The sequence below is a fragment of the Anoplophora glabripennis genome, unplaced genomic scaffold (assembly GCF_000390285.2).
Source record: "Anoplophora glabripennis isolate ALB-LARVAE unplaced genomic scaffold, Agla_2.0 scaffold213, whole genome shotgun sequence".
In the NCBI taxonomy this organism is placed as follows: domain Eukaryota; kingdom Metazoa; phylum Arthropoda; class Insecta; order Coleoptera; family Cerambycidae; genus Anoplophora; species Anoplophora glabripennis.
Genome location: NW_019416344.1, coordinates 674,463 through 697,204, shown reverse-complemented (window position 1 = coordinate 697,204; position 22,742 = coordinate 674,463). Strand labels below are relative to the sequence as shown.

The following is a 22,742-nucleotide window of genomic DNA, read 5'->3' as shown; positions in this document are numbered from 1 at the left end:
GACCGGGCCGCGCGGGCGCCCCGTGACCCCGCGCCACGCGTCCGAGCCGGGGGGGTCCGAAAGTTTATGTAGTGTATCAATGTATGGTGGAATTGTGTATCTTATATATGCCTACAGAAAAGTCCGCGATGGCATATGTCTATATGTTAAAGATAACATACTACCTATATCCATTTTAATACTTTAAAAAATTGGCAATTATAAAGCGGTAATGTAAAAGCTATTTACACAAATACGGTATTAATCCTTATCATTTTAAATAAGTTAGAGGCTTTAAGCATTTCATGCACATTATTTTACTCTTTTACACCATATAATTTAAATGAATATCTTAGGAGTAATCGCAAAAAAATTACGGACGCGAGAATAAAATTCAAGCGCCTCGCTTCGCTTGATGCGATCGCCGACCCTCCCCCCGCACCGTCTTGCCTACTGTTTAGCTAATAAGCCGAACGATAACGCGCGCGTGATCCTTTAATAAACTGACTTGGAGCGAATGGAGGTGACGACTGACGACTGTGTTTTCTTTCTGGGTGTTGTTGGAAAGTTATAATTGCGTTCGATATTTTAAGGTCACATTTTTGTTTTGTATTTGTTGTCTTTAGGTAGTCGGAACATACATAGATACTTGCAAACATACTTTTATTTCATTGAGTTTTAATAATTTGTTTGTTTTTTTCTTATTGTGAATCATTTAAAACTTCATAGTCGCATTTTTGTTTCGTGTTTGTTTTCTTTAGGTAGTTAGATACCTAACTACTTACTTATTAATTAAAATTGATAGTCCTGAACATAGGTACTTTAATTTAATTCGTTTTGTTTTCACATTGTTGGTAGTTACCTATATTGTTTTAAATTTAAAGGTTTTGCATTTTTAGTTTTGAGTTCGTTTGTTGTCTTTAGGTATATAGATATATCGTGAATTATTTTAAAATTAATATTAGGGTCGCATTAGATGAAAGATGATTGATTTTTTGTTTGTTACGATTTAACTCAAAAACTACTCAACCAATTTTACCGAAAGCTACATCTCCTCGGAGTAACATAGGCTATTTTATATTTGCCCGTGCGAAGCCGGGGCGGGTTGCTAGTTTTAGATAAAAATGTTCAACAAACGAAATATGCGCAATAAAAAGACCTACAAAATGCCGCCTGATAGATTAAAATAACTTCAACCTTCTGTCTCTCCGAAAGTTATTAACAAAAGCGTTTAGAATGTCGATTTTTAAAGCTTAAAACCTAACTAATAGAATTTGATGCCAGGGCTCTTTTGATTTTTATATTAAAAAATAGTCTTCTTTACCATTTTTTTTATAAACATTATTTAAAATTCTTTTTTTGTCATGTCATGTCAAAAAACATAATAGTGCCAATTTTTTTGTTTATACCCTGACAGTTTTCAAAATTATTGAATTTCCAAATAAAATTCAAACAAAAACGCCCTGTATCTTAGAAACCCGCAACATTTTCATAAGGCACATTTGGCTCAATCGACTTGAATTTTGGCCATCAGTATTTCCACCTTCAAAATTTCCCAACCTTGCAAAATAGACTAAACTATTTGGAAGTGATATTGTCCGCAAGAAGGAAATCCGTTGTCTCCTAAACAATACACACGCCCGGACAGACGTGGAAACGAACGAAATTCCTTCATTATCGTTTTCCTGCGAATCGTTATCGCCGGCTAGACCGCGGGCTAGACTGAAATAAATCGATAGCGTCATATCTGGCTGATATAAAACGTTATTTACAAGTTGCGAGAAACCCTACAACAGCCGCTACGCCTCTTATTAGTTCGAAGAACGCTCAGACTCGTTCAGTCAAATTGATTTTATCCAAATTAATGGCATATTATCCGCATAATTAACGATATTGCGACTAGAAGCAAGTATAAGTTTTTCAGGTTATTACAATTATAATTACTGAACGTCTATAGCCCATACTCATACGATATATTATGTTGAGATATAATTCCAAGACCCCTGCGTCACTTTCTTGGAATTAACCGCATTCGACACCCGAGGTAGAAAGATATTGGCGGCGTGACGTTTTGCAGTTACAAAGGCGTGTTTCTTCGTAAGTGTATCGTAATGTGCATTTCTGTAATGTAATTTCTTATTAAAACAAATCATGGTGGTGAAAAATAAAACCTACTTTATACAGGGCGTTTCGCATAAGAACCGACACAGAGCAGGTCTTGAAAGTGGGGTTTCAAATTTCGAAAAAAATGAATATCTTAGTTATACTGGAACTTAGAAAAACCAAATTTGGTACACGGTGTGAGTGTACGTACCAAGAGCATTAATCGACAGTAAGCAGACTTCAATTGAAGCATTTTAAAGGGTTGATAGGGGATGATGCATTATTAAAATGTGACAGTTAGCGGCTTAAAAAATTATTACTTTATTTTATGGGGAATTATTCTAAAACTTTCAATTGAAATAAGAATAATTTAATAGAAAAACAAACAACTTAAACAACAGAAATAATATACAATTTGTTCAAAATGATCAACGTTTTCTCTCAGGCATCGTCACAACACAATAGTATAAACTTCGTGCAGATGTTGGAACTTTCTATCGACCAACCACTATGTCAGTCCTAAGCTTTCTTGTCTTCAATCTTTCATTTCAAGTGTTTTTACAAGAAAGTACAAAACAACACAACTTGTAAATCGTTTCTAAGAACAAAGTTTTACAGCGCACAAATTATTTCCACCAAACCATTTAAATACATTCTAAGATCATAGTTAAACAAAACTCCAAACATAAACATATCACTTTGACTGTTTGCTGTTTGCCACAAACTATCGCTGCACATGTCAAAATCGTGACGTCATTAGACTCAATGAAAATTTGATAATTCAAAATTCAATTTCAATACTCATTTTAAAAATATACAGGGTCGCTGATATGTATGGAACCGGTCGATTATCTCCTAAAATAATATAGCTATGGAAGGATCATAAGACACAAATGTTTCAGTTTTTTTTTTAAATCTATTACAATAAAGAAAAATTAAGTATACAGGATCAATCAAAAAGTCATGGCTAAATAAAGTTGCTTTTTCTTTAATGGAACACCCTGTATATTATTCCATATTTCAATTCTTCTCGAAATTCTAAACAAAATTCATATCATCATGTATCTAAGTTAACCGTTTTCGAGATATCGAACTTTGAAAGTAACTTTTACTACTCTCAAATTTATGGAAGAAAAAGGGTCCCCAAATTATGGATATGATTTAATTTTATTATAGTTTTTCACAGAAAATAATGGATATTTTAAATTTTATGGAAACAATAGTTATGCCACAATAAAAAAACGAGAGAAAATAAGTTTTAGTAAACCACAAATATTTTCTTTGGAATTCTATTTCATACGGTGTTCAAAGTATTCACCATTTACCACCTGACAGTAATGAATTCGCTGAACAAAATTTTGTAGTGAATCTAAAAGGGTGTTGGGAGGAATCGTGGAAACTTCAGGCGTTATCCTTTCCTACAACTCTGCAATATTTTGCGGCCTATTGTTGTAGACTACATTCTTTATGTGACTCCACAGAAAAAAGTCAAGCAGAATCATATCGGGAGACCTAGCTGGCCATTCAATTGACCTTCTCCATCCAATTCATTTATCAGGAAAAGTTTCATCTACCCTTACCACACGTCCAAAATGTGGAAGCACATTTATTCTGCCGGTAAATCGGGATTGTTATTGTTCGAGAATAATCGTCCAAGCTCTGGAATAACAGGTTCCTGTAAAAGTAATAAATATAGTTCAGAGGTCAAATTTCCGTTTATAAAATAGAGTCCTATGACATATCCACCAATAATGCCACACCAAACACTTACTGTGGTCGTTGGGTGTGAACTTCCTCCACCCAATGTGGATTTTGGTCGGACCAATTACCTATAGTTGTGTCAGTTTACATGCCCGTTTAAACAAAATGTAGATTCATCAGAAAACAATATGTGCGTGACAAAGTTGACATTTTCATTCAATTTATCCATAATAACTTAGCAGAACTCGATTCTACGATCATAATCGTATTCGCTGAATTCTTGTAACAAATGAATTTTATATGGATGTAATTTTTCACGCTTACAAATTTTTTGAATTTAATATCGACTCATGTTATGATTTAAAGCCCTCTGTTGTGCCGAATTTATTGGATTTTCCACCACATCTCACATGACATTTAAAGAACTTTCTTCAGTTGTAACGCTTACTGGTCTTCCACTTTTTCGTCGATCTGTAACACCTCCAGTTTCAAGAAAACGCTGCAATGTTTTTGAAACTTGATTTAGAAATACATCCCCGATCGGGATGCAATTCATGAAAAATATCCACTACTTCAGAACTTCGTTTTCTATCATTACATCCTATGATCATTAAAACTTCAATACGCTCGGTTTCACTTACACGTGCCATTTTTGCGAGGAAATTATTCACACTAAATGTATTTGTGGCATGTGTTGCCAAGATAATTGCTATTAGACAAAAGAACGACGCGGCGTTGTTATGGAGCTATAAACTTTCAAAGGTAACTTGAAAATTATTTTCAAAGTTCGATATCTCGAAAACGGTTAATTTAGGTACATGATGTGCTATATGAATTTTGTTTAGAATTTCGAGAAAAATTCAAATATGGAATAACATACAGAAAAAGTAACTATGACTTCTTCACACATCCTGTATACTTAATTTTTCTTTATTGTAATAGATTTAAATACCCTAAAACGTTTGTGGCTTATGATTTTTCGATACATATCAGCGACCCTGTATAAAAAATATATGTGCAAGTATTTATTGGTAGTAAAAATAGTAAATGACCCAATTCCCAAACAATTTCCTATCTCTGCTATCCGAGATCCGGGGCCTTTCAAGAACACTCCCGGAGCTGTTTGTAACTCAATATAAACATCGGGGATGTTATTGGAAGCGGCGTCGCTTCGTCCGTTCCCAGCGGTAGCTATGTCCTTGGACATTCCAAGGCTGCGTCCTCGACGATGCTGCCCGTAAAACTAGGTCGCAGCTTTATGTGCCACGTTTCAAAATTGGAACAAAGGAACGTTCGTAACCTTTGGCTTTAAACTGGATCGTGAAAAGGAACAGAAGCCCTGCCTTTATGCGTGGGCGTACGACGTCTTTGTGCGGGATTTCATACAGGGATTATTCAGTGTCCTTCAAAGGTGATTAAGATGATTTTATAAATTTTCATAAATTTTCTAATCTTTGAAAAGAAACAACTCGAATTATTATTTTCTGTTAATGCAGAAATATATGAATGAAGATATCGTCGCTAAAAATCTGTTGATTTTTATCTAAGGTGCTCAATCAAAGCTAAGAATAGCAATAATAATCTGTAAAGTACTTAAGTTTTTTTATAACTGTAATAGTTTTATACATAAAAGTCGCAATTTTCTAAATGGAAACCATAGTTAGGCACGGCTTAGTTAAAAAGAGGGTGTTCTGCATTTTTCACAAATATATAGTTTGTCATACTTATCTGAAGAAACAAAAAGTTTCTGTTTACTTAATTGATTATACGAATCTGTTTTCCTCCATGACCAGCTACACATATATAAAAGTGGCACCAGATTTTGTTTAGTAGTTCATTTGTTTTTAGTTATAGCCAACTTCATCTCCGTTTTAATATGAAAAAAAAAAACGCCTATACAGTCCGTACAATATTTGTTGAGATAAAGTTCCAAGAACAGAAGAAGCCAATAAAGTTCTGTTATCGGAACTACTATAACAATTTACCGCGGCAAGGGCGTGACTTGAAATTTTCCGCCAATCTCTTTCTACCTCGGGGGACGAATGCGGTCAATTCCAAGAAAGTGACTTAGGGGTTTTCTTGGAATTATATCAACAAATATCGTACGAACTGTACCTAACTTATTTTAATTTTTTAAGAAAGTATGCCAAACTATATATTTGATGGGATGCACTGTATATTTATTTCACTTTTAATTTTATTTTATTAATTCGTAGCTTATCAATACACTTATTTCTTTAACGCCTATAGATATTTGATATTAAAGCATATACTACATAACTTCATTAATTGAGGACTTAGGAATTTTTTTTTAATCAAATTGAATTAACTTAACCTCTAAGAAAAATAATTGAAACATACAGTGTTTGTAAATAATTGCAAAATATTTTAGGGGCTGATTGCCCAAGTTATTTTGTGAAAAAAGGTTCGTAGGTCGAAATATGCTTCTTTTCCGAAATACAGTGTTTTAAACTTTATTTTTTATTTATTTTTATTAATACAGTTTTGAACATACAGTATTTCGAAATCGAAGAATTTTTTACCCACATTCATATCAACTTTTTACTTTCAATGTTGAATTGCATTTTTACTTTGATCATAATAACGCTTGATTTAAATAAAAGATTAACAAAACCTACAATAAAATATATTTTATATTTTTCCTCAAAAACGGAGCGCGCATAATACGAAAAAAATTTAAGAAAAAAATTTCATTCAGAATTGATGGCGGATTTATAAAAAAATATCAAAAAGGAAAAAAGTCAGTGGCGTACCATTTTTTTTATTAAAAAAGGTTGTGGTATTCTCGTACGAACGCCACTGGTGCAAGTAGAAATATTCGGATCACCCCAAAAAATTTATATTTATAATATCTTTAAAACTCTTTAAAATAATTAATAAAAATAAATAAAGAATTAAAATTTAAACACTCTGTACTTATCTCGGAAACGAAGGATATTTCGACCTACGTTTATACGAACTTCTTTTCACAAAATAATTTTGGCAACCACCCCATAAAATATTTCGCACTTATTTACAATCACCCTGTATATGTATTAAAAAACGGTTTCAAAGTATTCCGCAAACTTTACAGCTCAATTCAAAAACAAGTTGATTAGATTTTCTAATGAAAAAGAAATATATGACTGGAATCAACTTAAAAAATATACATACAAGGTCTGTTCAGAAAATAACCGAACTTTATTTTTTTAAACATTATTGTTTATTTTTATTTATTTTTATACATAATTGGTCATTGTTTTCTTCAAAGTACTCCCCTATCCTATTTTTCTCAATCGTATTCATTCCTAATTGACTTTGATCCTAGGAAGGAGGAGGGAGGTCCCGTTTGGGGTGGAATCGATTAGTTACTAAATATCCCGAAAACTAAATGAGATATCAACAATCCAAGAATATAAAACAGACCACAGAAATGAGACAACCCCCAAAACCAAAAGCCAAAGGCTTGTGCGGAAGGGGCCTACACTTGAAAAAACGCGGACAAACACCCATTATCCATCGACATTGCCAGTGCCGACACCGGGGATCGAACCCGGACCAGAATAGGAAGCCTAGCCGAGAAATGCCTGCCAACGCACTCTCGACCGACTGCGCTACCGTGGCGATATGTGGTAACAAAGGAGGTTATGCGCAACGCAATGCTGCCAACTGCATATCACTAAATACCTACACTCCATTAGCGCGTAATATCAAAAAGTGCGGTTATTTTCTGGACATGCCTCGTATATTAAAAAAATATATTAACTTAATTAGATTCAAAAATAAAACAAACAAGGTAAAATGTTCTAATATTTACCAGTCAACTAAGTTTATTTAACTTATACTGATGGTACACAACTTTTGGCTAATACACATATCTCCCTTATTATTAGAATTAGACTCACCAAATCTCAAAAATCTAATCTAAATATATAATAATAATACAGGGTGTATTAAAACACTATAACAGACATGTATTTCTAGAAGCCGATCTCTATTGTTAATATATTATGTATACCTTTTATTCCTTTATATTCTTTCATATCTTAAAAAATAAAGGAGAAAATAGAAAATAAGCTACCACATCGGAATACTAAATATGGGTACTTCATATAACAAAAATACATATTACTATGTACACAATACAGAATATTTCTCATGAAAAAAGATAAACATGGCAAGCTACGGAGTAGAAAACTGAATGGAAAAACTCGACGATATTGAATTGTCTCCGGCGCATTCACCAAATTATTCAGTATTAAATAATGTACCTATTAAATGTGTTACAAGAAACAATATTTGTTTGTAAAAGAATACCACTTATAAAAATGTTCAGGATCTTAAATGATAAGAAGGTATATGTGCATAAGTAGACACTTTAAAAACAACTAAGCATATGTTAAAATTATACTTAATAATTTTTAATCGGATTTTAATTAAAGCAAACACTTCCTCGAGATTTCAAGGTTTAATCTTTCACTTTTAATTATTATATAATCATGTTTTATACCAAAATACTAAGCATGCAAATTAAAAACTTTAAAATTCATGATAGTAGGTATCTAGAATTTTAACACTAAAGGATATTTTGTCTAAAACAAAACCGTACCTATCGAATAGAAAATCTAGCACCTTTATACAATTCTGTACATGTACTACATGTATATTTCGTTACCGATAAGACTTTTCTTTTAACATTCTTCTTTTAATTAGCTACGTCGATACAAAGAAATTAATGCAAATCACACCTGCCTAAAAAACATGAATATTTTGACACGTGCAGGCAATATTTATATTCTAAACACATGCTACGGACATATTGGCAGTCAGCAGGCGTCAGTTACTGCTTTGCGCTTGATTTTATCACGAACAACTATTCGCGAATATAAAGAGCAAAGAATGCGAAATTAATAGAAAGGATTTTATTTGTCGTGTTCTCAGCTATACATTATTTACATAATTTAAATAGTCACTATTTCGCTTCTCAAATAACAATTATTTTCGGCAACTATAAAACCAGTTTTTATAGTTTCGAAATAGAAGAGACGAGGAATAAACCACTATATACACCAAATTTGTCAAAAATATATTAATATGTACCTACCTACAAATATAAACAAACTCATAAGTTGCTTTTTTTTAATTGTACGTATCGTTCGACGTAGGGCAAGGTTTATAGTAATAAACTGTCTTAATCAGTTTTAATTATAGCTGCAAGAAAATCTAAAGTTGAGAAGTCGGTGCACACTGCACATACTAATAAAATCCAACGCAAAACAAAATCGTGCAAAAGAGACGCATTTTGTAGTATTGTATCTTTAGGATAGAAGCGATACGGACAGTGTTTTTCAAGAAGCAAAAGTTATGATGGGTTGTTGTTCGCCTTGAGAACAAGCGCCGTCACAGATCGATGGTAATGATTTTAGAAATCCCAAGTACACAGTATAAATGGCGCGCGCGACAAAAAAATGAGCGTGCTATTTGTTATTCTCAGCTTAGATTATACAACACAACTATAACATTGCTTTTAAAACGCATAAGAAAAATAATACCTAAAGGCAGACAGAGACTATTATAACGAAATTTGGAGTCCCAAACCCAGGGTTAGTATATTTTCAATTTTTCAATATACGTACAGATTCAATTTAGTTTTATTTATGATGTTGAACTTACAAACGTTAATCTATCAAATAATTTAGCAAATACAAATTGGATCACGGAATACAATAATTGTTATAAGCAAACTAATACAAAACTCAGTCTCCTTCCTCCCCATGCTCATTTTTAACTGTCATTTCTAAGTATCAAATATCTGAAATATTTATACATATTATTTTCCATCTGTGCATCGACTGATTACACTTCATGCATTCAAAAAGAATCACATACTTCCATTCCCTTAAAATCAAGAAACATAAATGATCCAACTGATCTCAAAACATTGTTTCCGAAAACAGACCCCTTAGAATAATATTTATATTTATTTTAATAAATTTAATATTTAATTTATTTTAATACCCAGTCAGCCTTGTGCTTCGTCTTCAATACTTTAATTTAAAAAGATTATTCGTGGTTCAATTTATTAAGTTAAAGTAAATGTTTTTAATATAGTCACAAACCTTTTTGATTAATGAATGTTATTGCAAAGTTTCATGGTTCTCTTAATTCCAACTTTATTTATTATTACTTTTTTTTCATACGGTAAATTAAAGACTTTCTATGAATTCACTTTTTAGAGAAATCTGAGTATTTTTCAGAACATACTGCAGAACATCTAACACTGAGTTCAACACAACATATAACATGACCAAAAACGAAAAGTCAAACCGAGCACGTGCAAATTACGTCTCTTGTAGTAAATTTAACCTCAAAAACTTTGCCTTTAAGCTTAGAGCATGGTGTTGATGAACTTATGTAAAAAATTTAAAGAGGTAAAAAAGGAGCAAAAATTGAGTTAACAACTGATGTCACAAACTTGTATCGGAAGTTTAAGGTCATAAAGAAAAAAGCCAATTAAAAAATGTATTTAAAACAGTTTTGGAACTGCTGAAATAAATATATGTAGTCAGTTTGTAATGAATACATTGTTGTAGTGATTGCTGTGCTGTTTTCTTTTGAAAATGAAGCATTTATTTAACAATCGCGAATATTATGATATGCTCATTGAGAATATTTTCTGATTAATACTTTGTTAAGATATAATAAAATTTTCATTTCCTGTAATGTTTGTCTTAATTCCTAATTGAGGCTTGGTATGTTAAGACTTGCTAATTTTCTAATTTAATTCCTGCTGAATTTCAAAAACATTAAACGTCTGTATCTCGAAAGCAGTCGAGTTTATCGATTTGTAACAAGTATACCTTTTTTATTTAGAATTGAACATAGTTCAATAATTTCTAGATAAAAAATTCAAAATTGTAAAATATAAAAAGTTAGACATATTTTTACATTGATAGGACAGTACAACCAGCGCCCCCTGGACGTGACCCCAACACTGTTTGCGTATTCGTATTTGCCACCTCAAAAAACGTAAACTACAAATTTTCAACACAATCGGTTCATACATACACACATAAAATATAGCAAAAAATCGAAAATATTTTTCAACTTTTAACACCCGGTAGAACGAAAAGGAGCAACAATTGATTAGAGCATGTTTGGCTCAATCGGTATATGTTGACGTTAACAATCTGCCATTAAGCTGTGTACCATTATTAATGACTCACCCTGTATATTCGCTATCTGCGAAAAAAATTAAAATGTTTACGGCAAAGAGGATAAATAAAAATATACCGATATAAATTTTGTGATTTTTGATAAGGTAAAAATAATTTCGTAAAAACAACCCTTAGCCGACAGAACGAAAGCAGAGAAAAATTATGTTTGTTGTCAAAAAAACCATGAAGGTTCATACCATTTCAACACGAACTTTAACCAGAATGAGAAATGAGTCCATCCTAGTCAAAATCAGAAATAAGTGGTCTGTGCCAACCCAACACTGTCAAATACCCTCACAAATAGCGGTCCTTAATACCCTTAAATCGAAACGAATCTTTGCCGCCATACGCGATACAATGCAAATTTTATAAGCCCCAAATTTGCAATTACATTCTTCATTGTGTCTTACAACCACAACTCTGGTTCTCATGCCGATTAGACATAACAGGAAACCCTCTTTATCTCGCACGGCAGTATTCTGCATCACAAAACACTTCGGACAAAGGCATCAAAAATAAAAGAACCCATTCCTGGTGCATTGTTACGAGCCCGCTGCTAGTTCGACGGCGGAGCGCATCTGACCTAGTTGCAGTATCGAGTCGGTTGCACTGACCTTGACCTTGGCACGTCCTGGCTTGCGTGTCAAGGTCCCGTCGTAGACTAATAGTACACACCCTTCTTTCCTGCTATACTCGCGCTCCGTTCCAGCCCAGGGGGCGGAAAAACCGACATTTTAGGAGTGACGATTATGTTACACGAGACATGATTTAGGATTCGCTTCTGCTTGCAGGTTTTTGTAACTGCACGCAGCAGGATTCAAAAACCTTCTGTTTATTGAAATTGATATTTTGACAAGACAAATAAAATTTACGATACACGAAGGATGGATACTGCAAAATATGAATATTAAATCTAGAGACGACAAACAATCATCCAAGCAGACCGACTTGGCTTGTCAGGCTTGTACAAACCAAGTTGACAGATTTGGAAGCATGTGTTATCGAAATGTTAAAGAAAAATTCACGTCTTTGGCAAATTAAATAAAAAAATTAACAAAGTTTATACTAAAATTTAGTATATAGATAAAAAAAGTTGTTACTGTAAATAAAATAAAAAATCCTTGGTATTTCCTGGTTTTTCAGTTTGAGAAGATATAAGCTATGTATAAGAGTTTCCATTTTTCAATCACCATTTCCTAAGTTTGTTATTAATGTCTCTAACGTAAATATTTAATAAAACATTATTATTTAAAAATTATACAATAGCTATTAAACAGTTTACACTAAATACGGAAGACTTTTGTTCATAACTTTAAAAAAAAAACTTTCCTAATAATAATTTTTGCTTGTCTAAATATCAAACAAGCGTAAATATTTAGGAGGAGGATAACAAAAAAGTTTAATCTTGCTGAAATAAAAAAAACATTAGAAAAACATGTGGAACTTTTAACAATTCTAATCGCGCTAATTAAAAATATATTCAAAATCAGCAAGTATTACCAAAAAAAACTTTATAGGAAAATAATGATAAAACTATTCTAATTAAAACATATGAAAAAAGCTCAAATAAAAAAGCACCACCATTAAAAATAATAGAAAAAAATAAAACACTGTAATTTTTCGACATTTATTTTTTATATTGACTTTATTTAGATATACAGGGTGTCCCGCATAAGAACCGACACAGGGCACGTGCATGTAGAGGTGTCCAAAATATTCCTACTACTACTCCTCTATCTACAATTCTTCTTATTAGTAATGGTGTTAATGAAAAAAAAATTGGATTAATATTAGATTATTAGTATTGATTTTAACCAAACTTATCCATATACAAAATTGCACCCCTGAGGAGTTATTAGCCCCCAAAGTGGGGCCTTAAATTTTGAAAAAAATCTCTGCAACACTTTACCGTAGAAGAACCAAATTTGGTACATGATTTAGGTTTATTACTGGTCTTCTTTGACTATGATTTAAAGCTAATTGAAGCACTACAAGGTGTTCATTGGGAGTGACTCACCCCTAAAATTGTACCGAACTTTTTTTTCATTGACAGAATTGAAAAATAATATTAATTCATGGCAGAATTTAATTTTAAATTAAAAAAAAATTACTCTTGTTAAATTTTAAAAACTGACACAAGATTTCACAAGTGTTTATTAGAAAATAATAAAAAGTCAGTAGTAGGCTTTATATTTCGAATTTGACAATTAGCCAAATAAATTTTACTTCACTTCTCTCCTAATTATATAAAAAGAAAACAAGTACCTATAGGTAGTTTTTAAATAAGCAAATATTGTATTAAGTAAAAAACACAAATAAATAATAAAAATAATAACTGATATTTTTTCAACAACAATCAGAGGCAATTGTTGAAATAAAATAATTTTATTACTAACTGCCAAGATTGAAAGATAAATTCATTGCCTACTACTGACTTTTCAATTATTTTCTAATAAACACTGTTAAAATCTTGTTTCAGTTAATACGGTTTTTCTTGAAAACCATAAACTTTTTCAAAATTTAACAAGAGGAAAAAAATTTTTAAAATTAAATTCTGCTGTGAATTAATATTATTATTTTTCAATTCGGTCAATGAAAAAAAGATGTGTTAGGGGTGTCATCCCCAATGAACACCTTGTAGTGCTTAAATTAACTTTAAATAATAGTCAAAGAAGAGCAGTTATAAACCTAAATCATGTACCAAATTTGGCTCTTCTGCGATAGTGTTGCAAGAGCATTCTTTCTTAGGTAGTTCACCCCATCATGAGGTTCTAGTTGAATTTCTTATAATAAATTAATAGACAAATATGTTTCCTATTTTTTCAATCATGACTGTTTTTGGACTTTATTTTAAAATATAGTGCAATTCCAGTTGTAATTAAAATCCCGTAGTACACCAAATTGATAAAAATTCATGTCAGATGCAGATAAATTGTTAATACTCAGCTTTATTTTTATCAACGTTCAAAACAACCTGGAAGTGGTGTTAAACACATTAAATAAAAAATGATCAGTGATGATGTAAAAAAGCACAATGTAGAAAATGAAATGGTTAAGATTATCCCGTTTATTTATGATTTGAGATATGCTTATGTAGGTTACAAGTTACACCACTGTTTAAAACATAATTTACCTAATTAAACTGAAATGGGCACTGGTCTTAAATAGGGGTATAGATGTAGGTATATACACAATACACTCGTAATCAGTCCTTAGTAATATCAGTCATATAATCAATGTGGCAGCCACTGTAATAGGTAGGTGGTAACTTATTACAGCATACAGCAACACTGTAGTACTGTAGTATCTATAATTTTCAAATTTTTGGTGAACGCGCTTAGTTACCATCATTTTATTTTGTTTAATACTTTGTATTTAAATAATAAGCACAATCTAGAGAAATATGTACATATTTTAGTCATATGGAATCTAGACAAGTACATAAATTGGAAAACGAAAGGAAAAATAAGTCGCTTTATCATGGAAATCCAAAGACAAATAAAATTAAAAAAGCCACTGTAGCCATTGTATTCATTACATTTTTCAATAGACGCATTATTTTTATTTTAGCAGTCATTTATTATTTTTTATTTAGAAACCTAATTAATTACACTAAACTGCCATATTTAAAAATATGGCAGTACAAAATAAATCTAAAACCAAATGAAATATGTTCAGACACTATCTGTTCAATAATTTAAATTTATACACTGGCGACACCTATCGTCTTAAGCGAGACATAAAAGCCCTTGAAGGTTATAGAAAACTTCACAAAACCAGTAATTTGTCACATTCCTTGTATTTTTATATAACTAACATTTTTCTTATAGAGAAGCATCGAATGAGTACAAATCATCTTCAAATAAAAACCAAAAAACTTAATAATCAAAAATAAAATTCAATTGAAAAATATACGGCTATACGCTACATCGTGGGCTTTATCTTCGTTTTAATATTACCGCAAAAACAATGTTTTGACGATCGATAATGCAAATAATGGATTGAGACTGACTTAATTATATCAATTTAAAGGCACCGTGGTCTCGATGTTGGGAAATGCGGTCACTGAACCAAATAGGTCGACCCTGACTTTGCCATTGCCCTTTCGGTTTATGACATTAGACATTACTTTTTAACAGGAATATTAACATAAATTTGTCACTTACCTCTATCCGTGGTGTCCATAGTTATGCCAGAAAACTCAGAAAAGACACAGCCTCTTTTGAGAACCACAAAGAAAAGTTTTCACTCAAAAAGTACAAATAAACACACAGCCTACTTTCAATACGGTAAACATGGCCGAATACATGGCATATTTTGTTGTAGATTTTGTGGAACTATTAATGGTCAAAGTTTACTTACACAGCGAAAATTGATATAACTCCAAACAAGCCTCTAATATGTAAAAGTTATTGCACTACAGCCAGTAAAATGTATCAGATTTTATAAACAATGTCACAACACCCAGGGAAATATTCCTGGTCTGCCTTATAGATGGCAGCACATGCTAAACAAAATAATTTTTATAAGAATTTTACTGATACGATTATAACATTTGTAACTAATGTAAGTAGGAGTAATTATTTACTTAGACAAGTTCTGTTACTTCTGTTACTAGTACTAGTAAAAGTAGTAAACCTTTACCTTCATGTACACAGTACACCGTAGAAATGAATTTATCATTGCTTTATTAATTTCAATTTATATGTACATAGGTACGTGGGATTAATTTCGATGGTAAGTAGGTACCTACTTAAAAAAAAAACTTAATTCTGAAATGATATAAATGATATAAAAAATTTATTTTTATTTTCTCTTATTCATATTTTTCTGATGATTCGAGACTTCAAACACATGTTTTTTTCTAAATAGATATCTATAATAATGTTTTTATTATATAGGTAAGTACGGTACAAGTACGTAAAGCTATGAGCATTCCTAATCCTGTTTATTTTCAAGTACATACATTGTACAATCAAATATGAATCGAGTACTTACTACAATTAGTATCATTTATCTAGGACTACAATAACCTATTACAGGATCTCTCGTTTATGTTGTTTGAGGATTTTACAGACCTAGGTAGGATTTGGTCCATCATTCTTTATAGATGTGTACCTACCTATACCTTTATGAATTCGGCAGATTTTTAACTTAATCACATAAATCATTTACGCAAGTTTCATCATTTGATACCTAATTGATATAAAACGCATTCAGAGTATGTAGGTACCTTACTTATCTTGAAAACAATGCGGCTCCAGACATTTCTTTTAGAACTTTTTTTATTACCCATTTTCGCCACCCGAATTCAAATCTTACATCTGAGCGATCAATACTGAAAAATCCTGTATACCTACCTAAACCTAATTAAAATTAATTATATTGAACCGTCATTTATTACGTATAATACCAAAGTAAAAATAATAAGCCGTGTTAATATATATTTTTTAAAACACTGACCTATATATAGGTACTTTATTAGCTTATAAACTGGAAAATTTCCCCATTCAGATTTCACTAGATTAGCTAGAGATGTTTTTTACAAATTGGCTAGGTGCAATGCCAAGATGCCCATTACAATAATTACTTTTTTGAAAATATATAGGCGTCATATTTTTTTTATTTGGTTAGGCAAATAAAAAAGTCATGAAAGATATATAAATAATTTAGTTGTCCTAGTTATTTGTTATTTCTACCATAGGTATATTATTTTCACTATAATTGAACGTAAATTTTGTGGATGACGATCAAGCTTTTTTTTTAGCGATCTTGGATGACAATAACAAATTAAAGAACGTCATTGGAATCTGGAAATCCATGGAAATTAAACATGAATTTGGAACACACCTCAGAGAAATAAATAATTAGTCTGAGGAACACACTCAATTATTTGAGGTTAGGAAGCCTTTATTTATTCATGTTTACTTATAATAAATAATGTTGATAATAAACTTAATGTTTATTAATCTAGACTAGTAAGAAAAAGTTCAACGGCAACAGTATTAACCATTAGGTATATCATTATATTGTAATTTTTTAATTACCTACGTATTTAGTAGGCTCTGTAGGTTATAGGTACTAAAAATAACTTTTAATTTTAATCTAGTTAAGCAATGTGTCACAGTGATCACCGTCAAGAGTGGAATATATCGATAAAATATGATTTATTCAACTCATAGAAGACTAAAACGTGCTTTAATTATTTTAATTATACTTTCACTTTTGTATCTCTTTGGAATATTTCACCATGCATTCGAAAGTGACTTCTACAACGATTTTCATTATCCATATGATGGTGATATAGAAATGTTTATACAAAAATTAAAAAAAGATGTTACACCGGATATGAAGCCTATAAACTCGTATCATTTTCAGTACTATAAGAACTGCAGTAAAAAATGTACTGATGTTCAAAATTTACGATTAGTGTATTTGATCAAATCTGATCCACACAATTTTTATCGCAGAATAATTATACGTAAATCTTGGGGGTATGAACGCAGATTTGCTGATATTGAAATAAGAACAGTATTTTTGATTGGATTAAGGGAGTCTGAGTCACTACAGAAGTTAATTGATGAAGAGAATCGTAAGTTTTCTGATATTGTTCAAGCAAATTTTTCGGACACGTATTATAATAATACATATAAGACAATGATGGGTATGCAGTGGGTCATAAAATTTTGTCCTGACTCAAAATTTTATTTGTTTGCTGATGATGATTATTATATTTCAACTAAAAACGTTTTGAGGTTTTTACGTTTTCCAACAAAATATCCTCAATATCTCAAAGAACCTATGGCAAATGTGGAAAGCTCATTAGCAAGATATAGTAGACAATCAGATGACGTAAAATTATATACTGGTTACGTTTTCAAGTCAGCTCCCCTTAGAAATTATTTCAGTAAGTGGTACGTTTCTTTACAAGAATATCCGTACCACATGTGGCCACCTTATGTAACTGCCGGAGCATTTATTTTATCAAGATCTGCTTTGACAGACATGTACTACTCTAGTTTCTACACTCAACATTTTAGATTTGATGACATTTATGTTGGCTTATTAGCATATAAAGCTAAAATTGAACCACTGCATTGCGATGAATTTCATTTTTACCGGAAGGCATATAACAAACTTAATTTTGAATATACGATAGCTTCTCATGGGTATGGTGATCCAGAAGAATTAGTCACGATATGGGCAGAACAAAACAGTTTAGGAAATGCATGAATATTTATCTTGTATTTTTTTCCGATAGGTAGAATTTGTAGTATTTCTTAAGTTGTATGTATTGTTGAAATAAAACATTTAAAGTTTGTTAATTTTTTTTAATATAAAATTCATATAAGAAAAATTTAAACAATAATAAATTAGTTTTAAATAATATAAGGACTGTTAGTAAATAGCATCATATACATTACTGTTATTGTATTGTGGAATAATTTCTTTTTTAGAATTTGTATTACAATCTAATTTATTAGCTTCGTGTTGAGCTAAATGTAAGAGGGCTTGACTGCTTTCCAAAATCTAAAAATTCAGCTAAACTTTGCCTTTATTAGTGTTGTATATATTGATTTACATACCTTTTTAAAACCATCTTCAGTTTCCTTAATTGTTTTATCATAACTTTCATACATGTATTTATGATGTTCTAAACTTTTATTTAACAGTGTTAACCTATTTTGTAGTGCTTCTATTTTTTTTTCTAAAATTACCTTTTCAGCTTCTTCTTTGTATATTACATCAACAATTTCATTTCTCTTAAACTTTAAATCTTCTAAACCTAAAATTGAGGTTACAAGTAAAATATCAACCGCTTAAATATCTTATTTACATTTTACTAATTCTTGATTATAAGTCTGTAGTGCAGCACCATGTTCAGTCATTTTATTTCGCATTTACGAAACTAGTTCTACAAATATTTTACACAGTTATAAAATCTGCGATTATAACTTTACCTTGTTGACTGATTTCAAAATTTTGCTGTGATTTTGGGTAATTAAGGTAAGTTCGGTATTAACGTCTAGACGCTCCAGATGTGTTTTGTTCTTTTCTAATTGTATAAGATGAAAAGACAAAGAGATACATCTAGAGCATCTAGATGTTAATATCGAACTTGCCTTTACTCATTATGAATTCTAGTGTTTTTTGTTTTATTTAAACCCCATTCACAATCAATTCGCGGGCGAAGTCCAGCGAAGTCTGACTTGGCCACGCGTGCTTACCTTTCGCATTTCAATGTAGCCGTTCAGAATAAAATCTGGAGCTGGCAAACGAGTTGAAGTGCGCGTGAAACCTCGCAAGCTGCAAACTTTGACGTCCGTGCCGACTTCCGTGCCGGTTACGGGATATGCGCAATATGATTGTTTTAATAAAATGTCAACATAATTTTAATTTTATGGAATTTTGAAATTAGTTTAACCATTATGTTGATTAACCACGATGGAAGAATGGGAAACTTGTTATCCCCTCTTTTACAGGTAACAATGCTGTTGTTGTTGTTACTTAAAAAGACAGCTATTATAGCAATTCGAGCAAAAAAACTCCATTAAAAGACTTCTGGGTCTTGGGGGAGTAAGACCAATTCTAACGGCCCGGAGAAATCATGAATTTTATGAAAATTTTCTTCGTGAAGCTCGTTTCAGTGAGCCCAACATTTTTTTTCAATTTTATAATCTGTCAGATTTATCATAGTGGTCTGTAATTGGAGATACACTGTAATAAAAATTCGTCGCTAAACTCGGGAGCAGCTTGGAATTGGCTCACTTTAATTATTATTATGGATTATTATTGTACATTTTAATTTAAAATTTTGAAAACAAACAAAATAAAAATATAACCTAAAGTATACAGCTAAAACAGCTGATTTAAGTTNCCTTTTTTATCAAAACAATACTTGTACGTCGCCCGTCCATTCTCATGATTTCCCCCGAACATACGATCATCGCCTAAGTGGTCCATATCAAGAAAGTCTAACCCGACACGACGCTCAACGCGGAGCTCGACCTTCTTCGTCGAGATCTCCCCCGCGAGCTCGTGTCCTAGACACCACGTCTGTAGGTCATATCCACCACAGATTCCAATCGTCAGAGAATATAGTGCGACCGGGCGTCGATAGCGACGATCCCCGTGAACTCCGTGCGTTCCTGCCGCGGAACCCGGTCAAGGGAACTAACATCCCAGATCACAGGTTGCGACATGGTTTCCAACGTGGAGCTCGATTAGAACTCCCGATGCCTCCACTGAGGACCCATGCCGACCAAACACAACATTCAGATCATACTTCACGACATGGCGCTCGACGTGGGGCTCGAAGTCCTGCTTCGACGTCTTCGCGGCGAGCCCATGTTACAAATTCCCCGCACAATTCTCAAATATTAGGCACAAACGGTCATATATCGCGACATGGCGCCCAGCGTGGAGCTCGATTAGAACTCCCGAGGTCTCCACCAAGGACCCATGCCGTCGTGGCCGATCATTACGATCATATTCCTCGACATGGCGCCCAACGTGGGGCTCGATTCGAACTTCCGATGTCTCCACCGAGGGCCCATGTCAATATGGTCGGTCCCATCGATCATATTCCTCGACAATCTAATACAAAAGTTGTAGATCAATAGATCATGCAAAAATTTACAACTTTTGTAGAGGTCACTTTGTAACATTACCTCAAAACTTCCGAGAAAAATACAACAGGTTTTTTTCTGATTTTTCGTTTATTATTTCTCATTTCCGCAAAAATAATTTAATTTTGACGAAACTTGGTGAAAGTATACCTTTCTCCGTCTTAAATAACCTCAAATTTTTTGAGATAAAAAAATGAAGTTTTTGAGATATTCACTTTTTTCGGCCTGAAACACTTTTTTTTCAAAGAAAAATTCTACTTAAAAAAATTATCGTACAGAGTTCTGCCGGTAATAATTTTTTTCGTTTTGACATACTTTTTGGTGAAATAAAAAAATCTGTGATAACAGTTCAAAAACATGCTCAAAAATGCAAAAAAATAGAAAATGACTTGCAACAAAGAATTTTTCAGTTATTGTTGATAATTTGTTTAAATTAAAAAATATTCAAAAACTGATTACACCACTCAATTCTACGGAAAAAAAAACGTCTCATTGTTTGACACAAAACTTTATTTTTGTACAGTATTGCTAGAAATATCTAAGTCGAATTACAAATGCATAAATGATAAATTATCTCCGGATAATTTGAGATTTCAGCAATACAAATAAGTATTAACTGCAAAGTGTACTGTTGACGCGAAATCCGAGAGAGGAGAGAATAAAAGTCAATACAGCACAAAATATCCAAAAAAATTTTTTAATCCATAATTTAAAAAGTTGTAAGTACCTAATACAAAAATAATACGAATTTATGAAATATTTTATTATTTCTAATTACTATTGCTAACAGTAGTAAAAAATTGTAGGATATTTTGTGCGGTATTGACTTTTATACTGTTATGACTTCATCCAATAGATATTTTGAAAGCATTCAGAGCCGTACTCAGAAAAATTTTTAAAATATAGCTAAAACAAGCTAAAAACTTTTTATGCAATTACAATAGTAATATCCTCTAATTCAGAATTAAAAATGACTAGATTTTATTATAAAAATAGCAGCGACGTATTTAAAAAAATTAACTATGATGGCCCCTCGAAGATGAAACGTCGGATTGCAAAAATGTTGACGCCATTGTATAGAGCGAAAAAAGTGGCATTGTAATATGGAATTTATTTTAAAATTCGTTTTCAAATAAAGCCAGAAAAAATTAAAAAATTTTTAGTTTCCTAGATTCTAATGGTATTCCATCCTTATTTTGGACACACTGTATATCTATGAATTCATCAAACTTTAAAAAAATTACACTAATCAATCCTACGGAAAAAAAATATTATTTATTTTATTTATTCACTATTCGACTTATGTTTACAGCAATACTGTACAAAAATAGTTTTGGGTCAAACAATGAGACAGTTTTTTTTGTATTTTTTCCGTACAATTGAATGGTGTAGTCAGTTTTTATTTTTTTTAAATTTAAAAAAATTATCAACAATTACTGAAAAATTCATTGTTGCGTCATTTTTTATTTTTTTTTTGCATTTTTGAGCATGTTTTTGAACTGTTATCACAGATTTTTTTATTTCATCACAAAGTATATGTCAAAACGAAAAAAATTATTACCGGCAGAACTCTGTACGATGATTTTTTTAAGTAGAATTTTTCTTTGAAAAAAAAGTGTTTCAGCCCAAAAAAATTAATCTCAAAAACTTCATTTTTTTGTCAAAAAAGTTTCGTCAAAATTAAATTATTTTTGCGGAAATGAGAAATAAAAAACGAAAAATCAGAAAAAAAACTGTTTTTCGCATTTTTCTCGGAAATATTGAGGTTATGTTAAAAAATAACTTCTACAAAAGTTGTAGATTTTTGCATGATCTACAACTTTTGTATTGGATACTTTTTTGTTTGACGTCAACTTTCGCCAGAAATCCCAATGATACAATTTTTCATAACTTTTCAACCCCCCAAATTAACCCTCCGCCGCCCCTGCTTACGCATTTATTTTTTTTTTCGTTTATTATAAGCCCCTTTACCATTTCCACTTATAAAGGTCCAGATAACAATTTTCTTTTTTTTCCCCTCTAAATGAGTTATTTTGATCGGTCTATAATAATAGTGTAAAATCAATATTTTTTTATCAACACAGTTTAAATAGTTAACTAGTAAACTACCTAC

At 31.7% G+C, this 22,742-nt stretch overlaps 3 protein-coding genes across 3 annotated transcripts in view; 1 reads left to right on the top strand and 2 right to left on the bottom strand.

Moving 5' to 3' along the window:
- Window positions 1–15,194, bottom strand: part of LOC108907875 (retinoic acid receptor RXR) — a 99,220-nt gene extending 84,026 nt beyond the window's left edge. Inside the window, exon 1 of the mRNA XM_023454176.1 lies at window positions 15,167–15,194. Coding sequence (XP_023309944.1) covers window positions 15,167–15,185 — 19 coding nt within the window. The 5' untranslated portion in view covers window positions 15,186–15,194. The remainder of the gene's footprint in view (window positions 1–15,166) is intronic.
- A 1,800-nt stretch (window positions 15,195–16,994) lies between these two features.
- On the top strand, window positions 16,995–18,321 carry LOC108907869 (beta-1,3-galactosyltransferase brn). Its single transcript, XM_018711692.1, has 2 exons — window positions 16,995–17,016; window positions 17,110–18,321. The coding sequence occupies exon 2, from the start codon at window positions 17,163–17,165 to the stop codon at window positions 18,231–18,233; it is 1,071 nt and encodes a 356-aa protein (XP_018567208.1). The 5' UTR covers window positions 16,995–17,016; window positions 17,110–17,162; the 3' UTR covers window positions 18,234–18,321.
- Window positions 18,322–18,367: 46 nt separating this feature from the next.
- LOC108907870 (13 kDa deflagellation-inducible protein-like) lies at window positions 18,368–19,063 on the bottom strand. Its single transcript, XM_018711693.2, has 3 exons — window positions 18,838–19,063; window positions 18,587–18,786; window positions 18,368–18,530 (listed from the first exon to the last, which is right to left on the bottom strand). Exons 1-3 carry the CDS (start codon window positions 18,899–18,901, stop codon window positions 18,399–18,401), a joined length of 396 nt encoding a protein of 131 aa, XP_018567209.1. The 5' UTR covers window positions 18,902–19,063; the 3' UTR covers window positions 18,368–18,398.
- Between the last annotated feature and the right edge of the window lie 3,679 nt (window positions 19,064–22,742).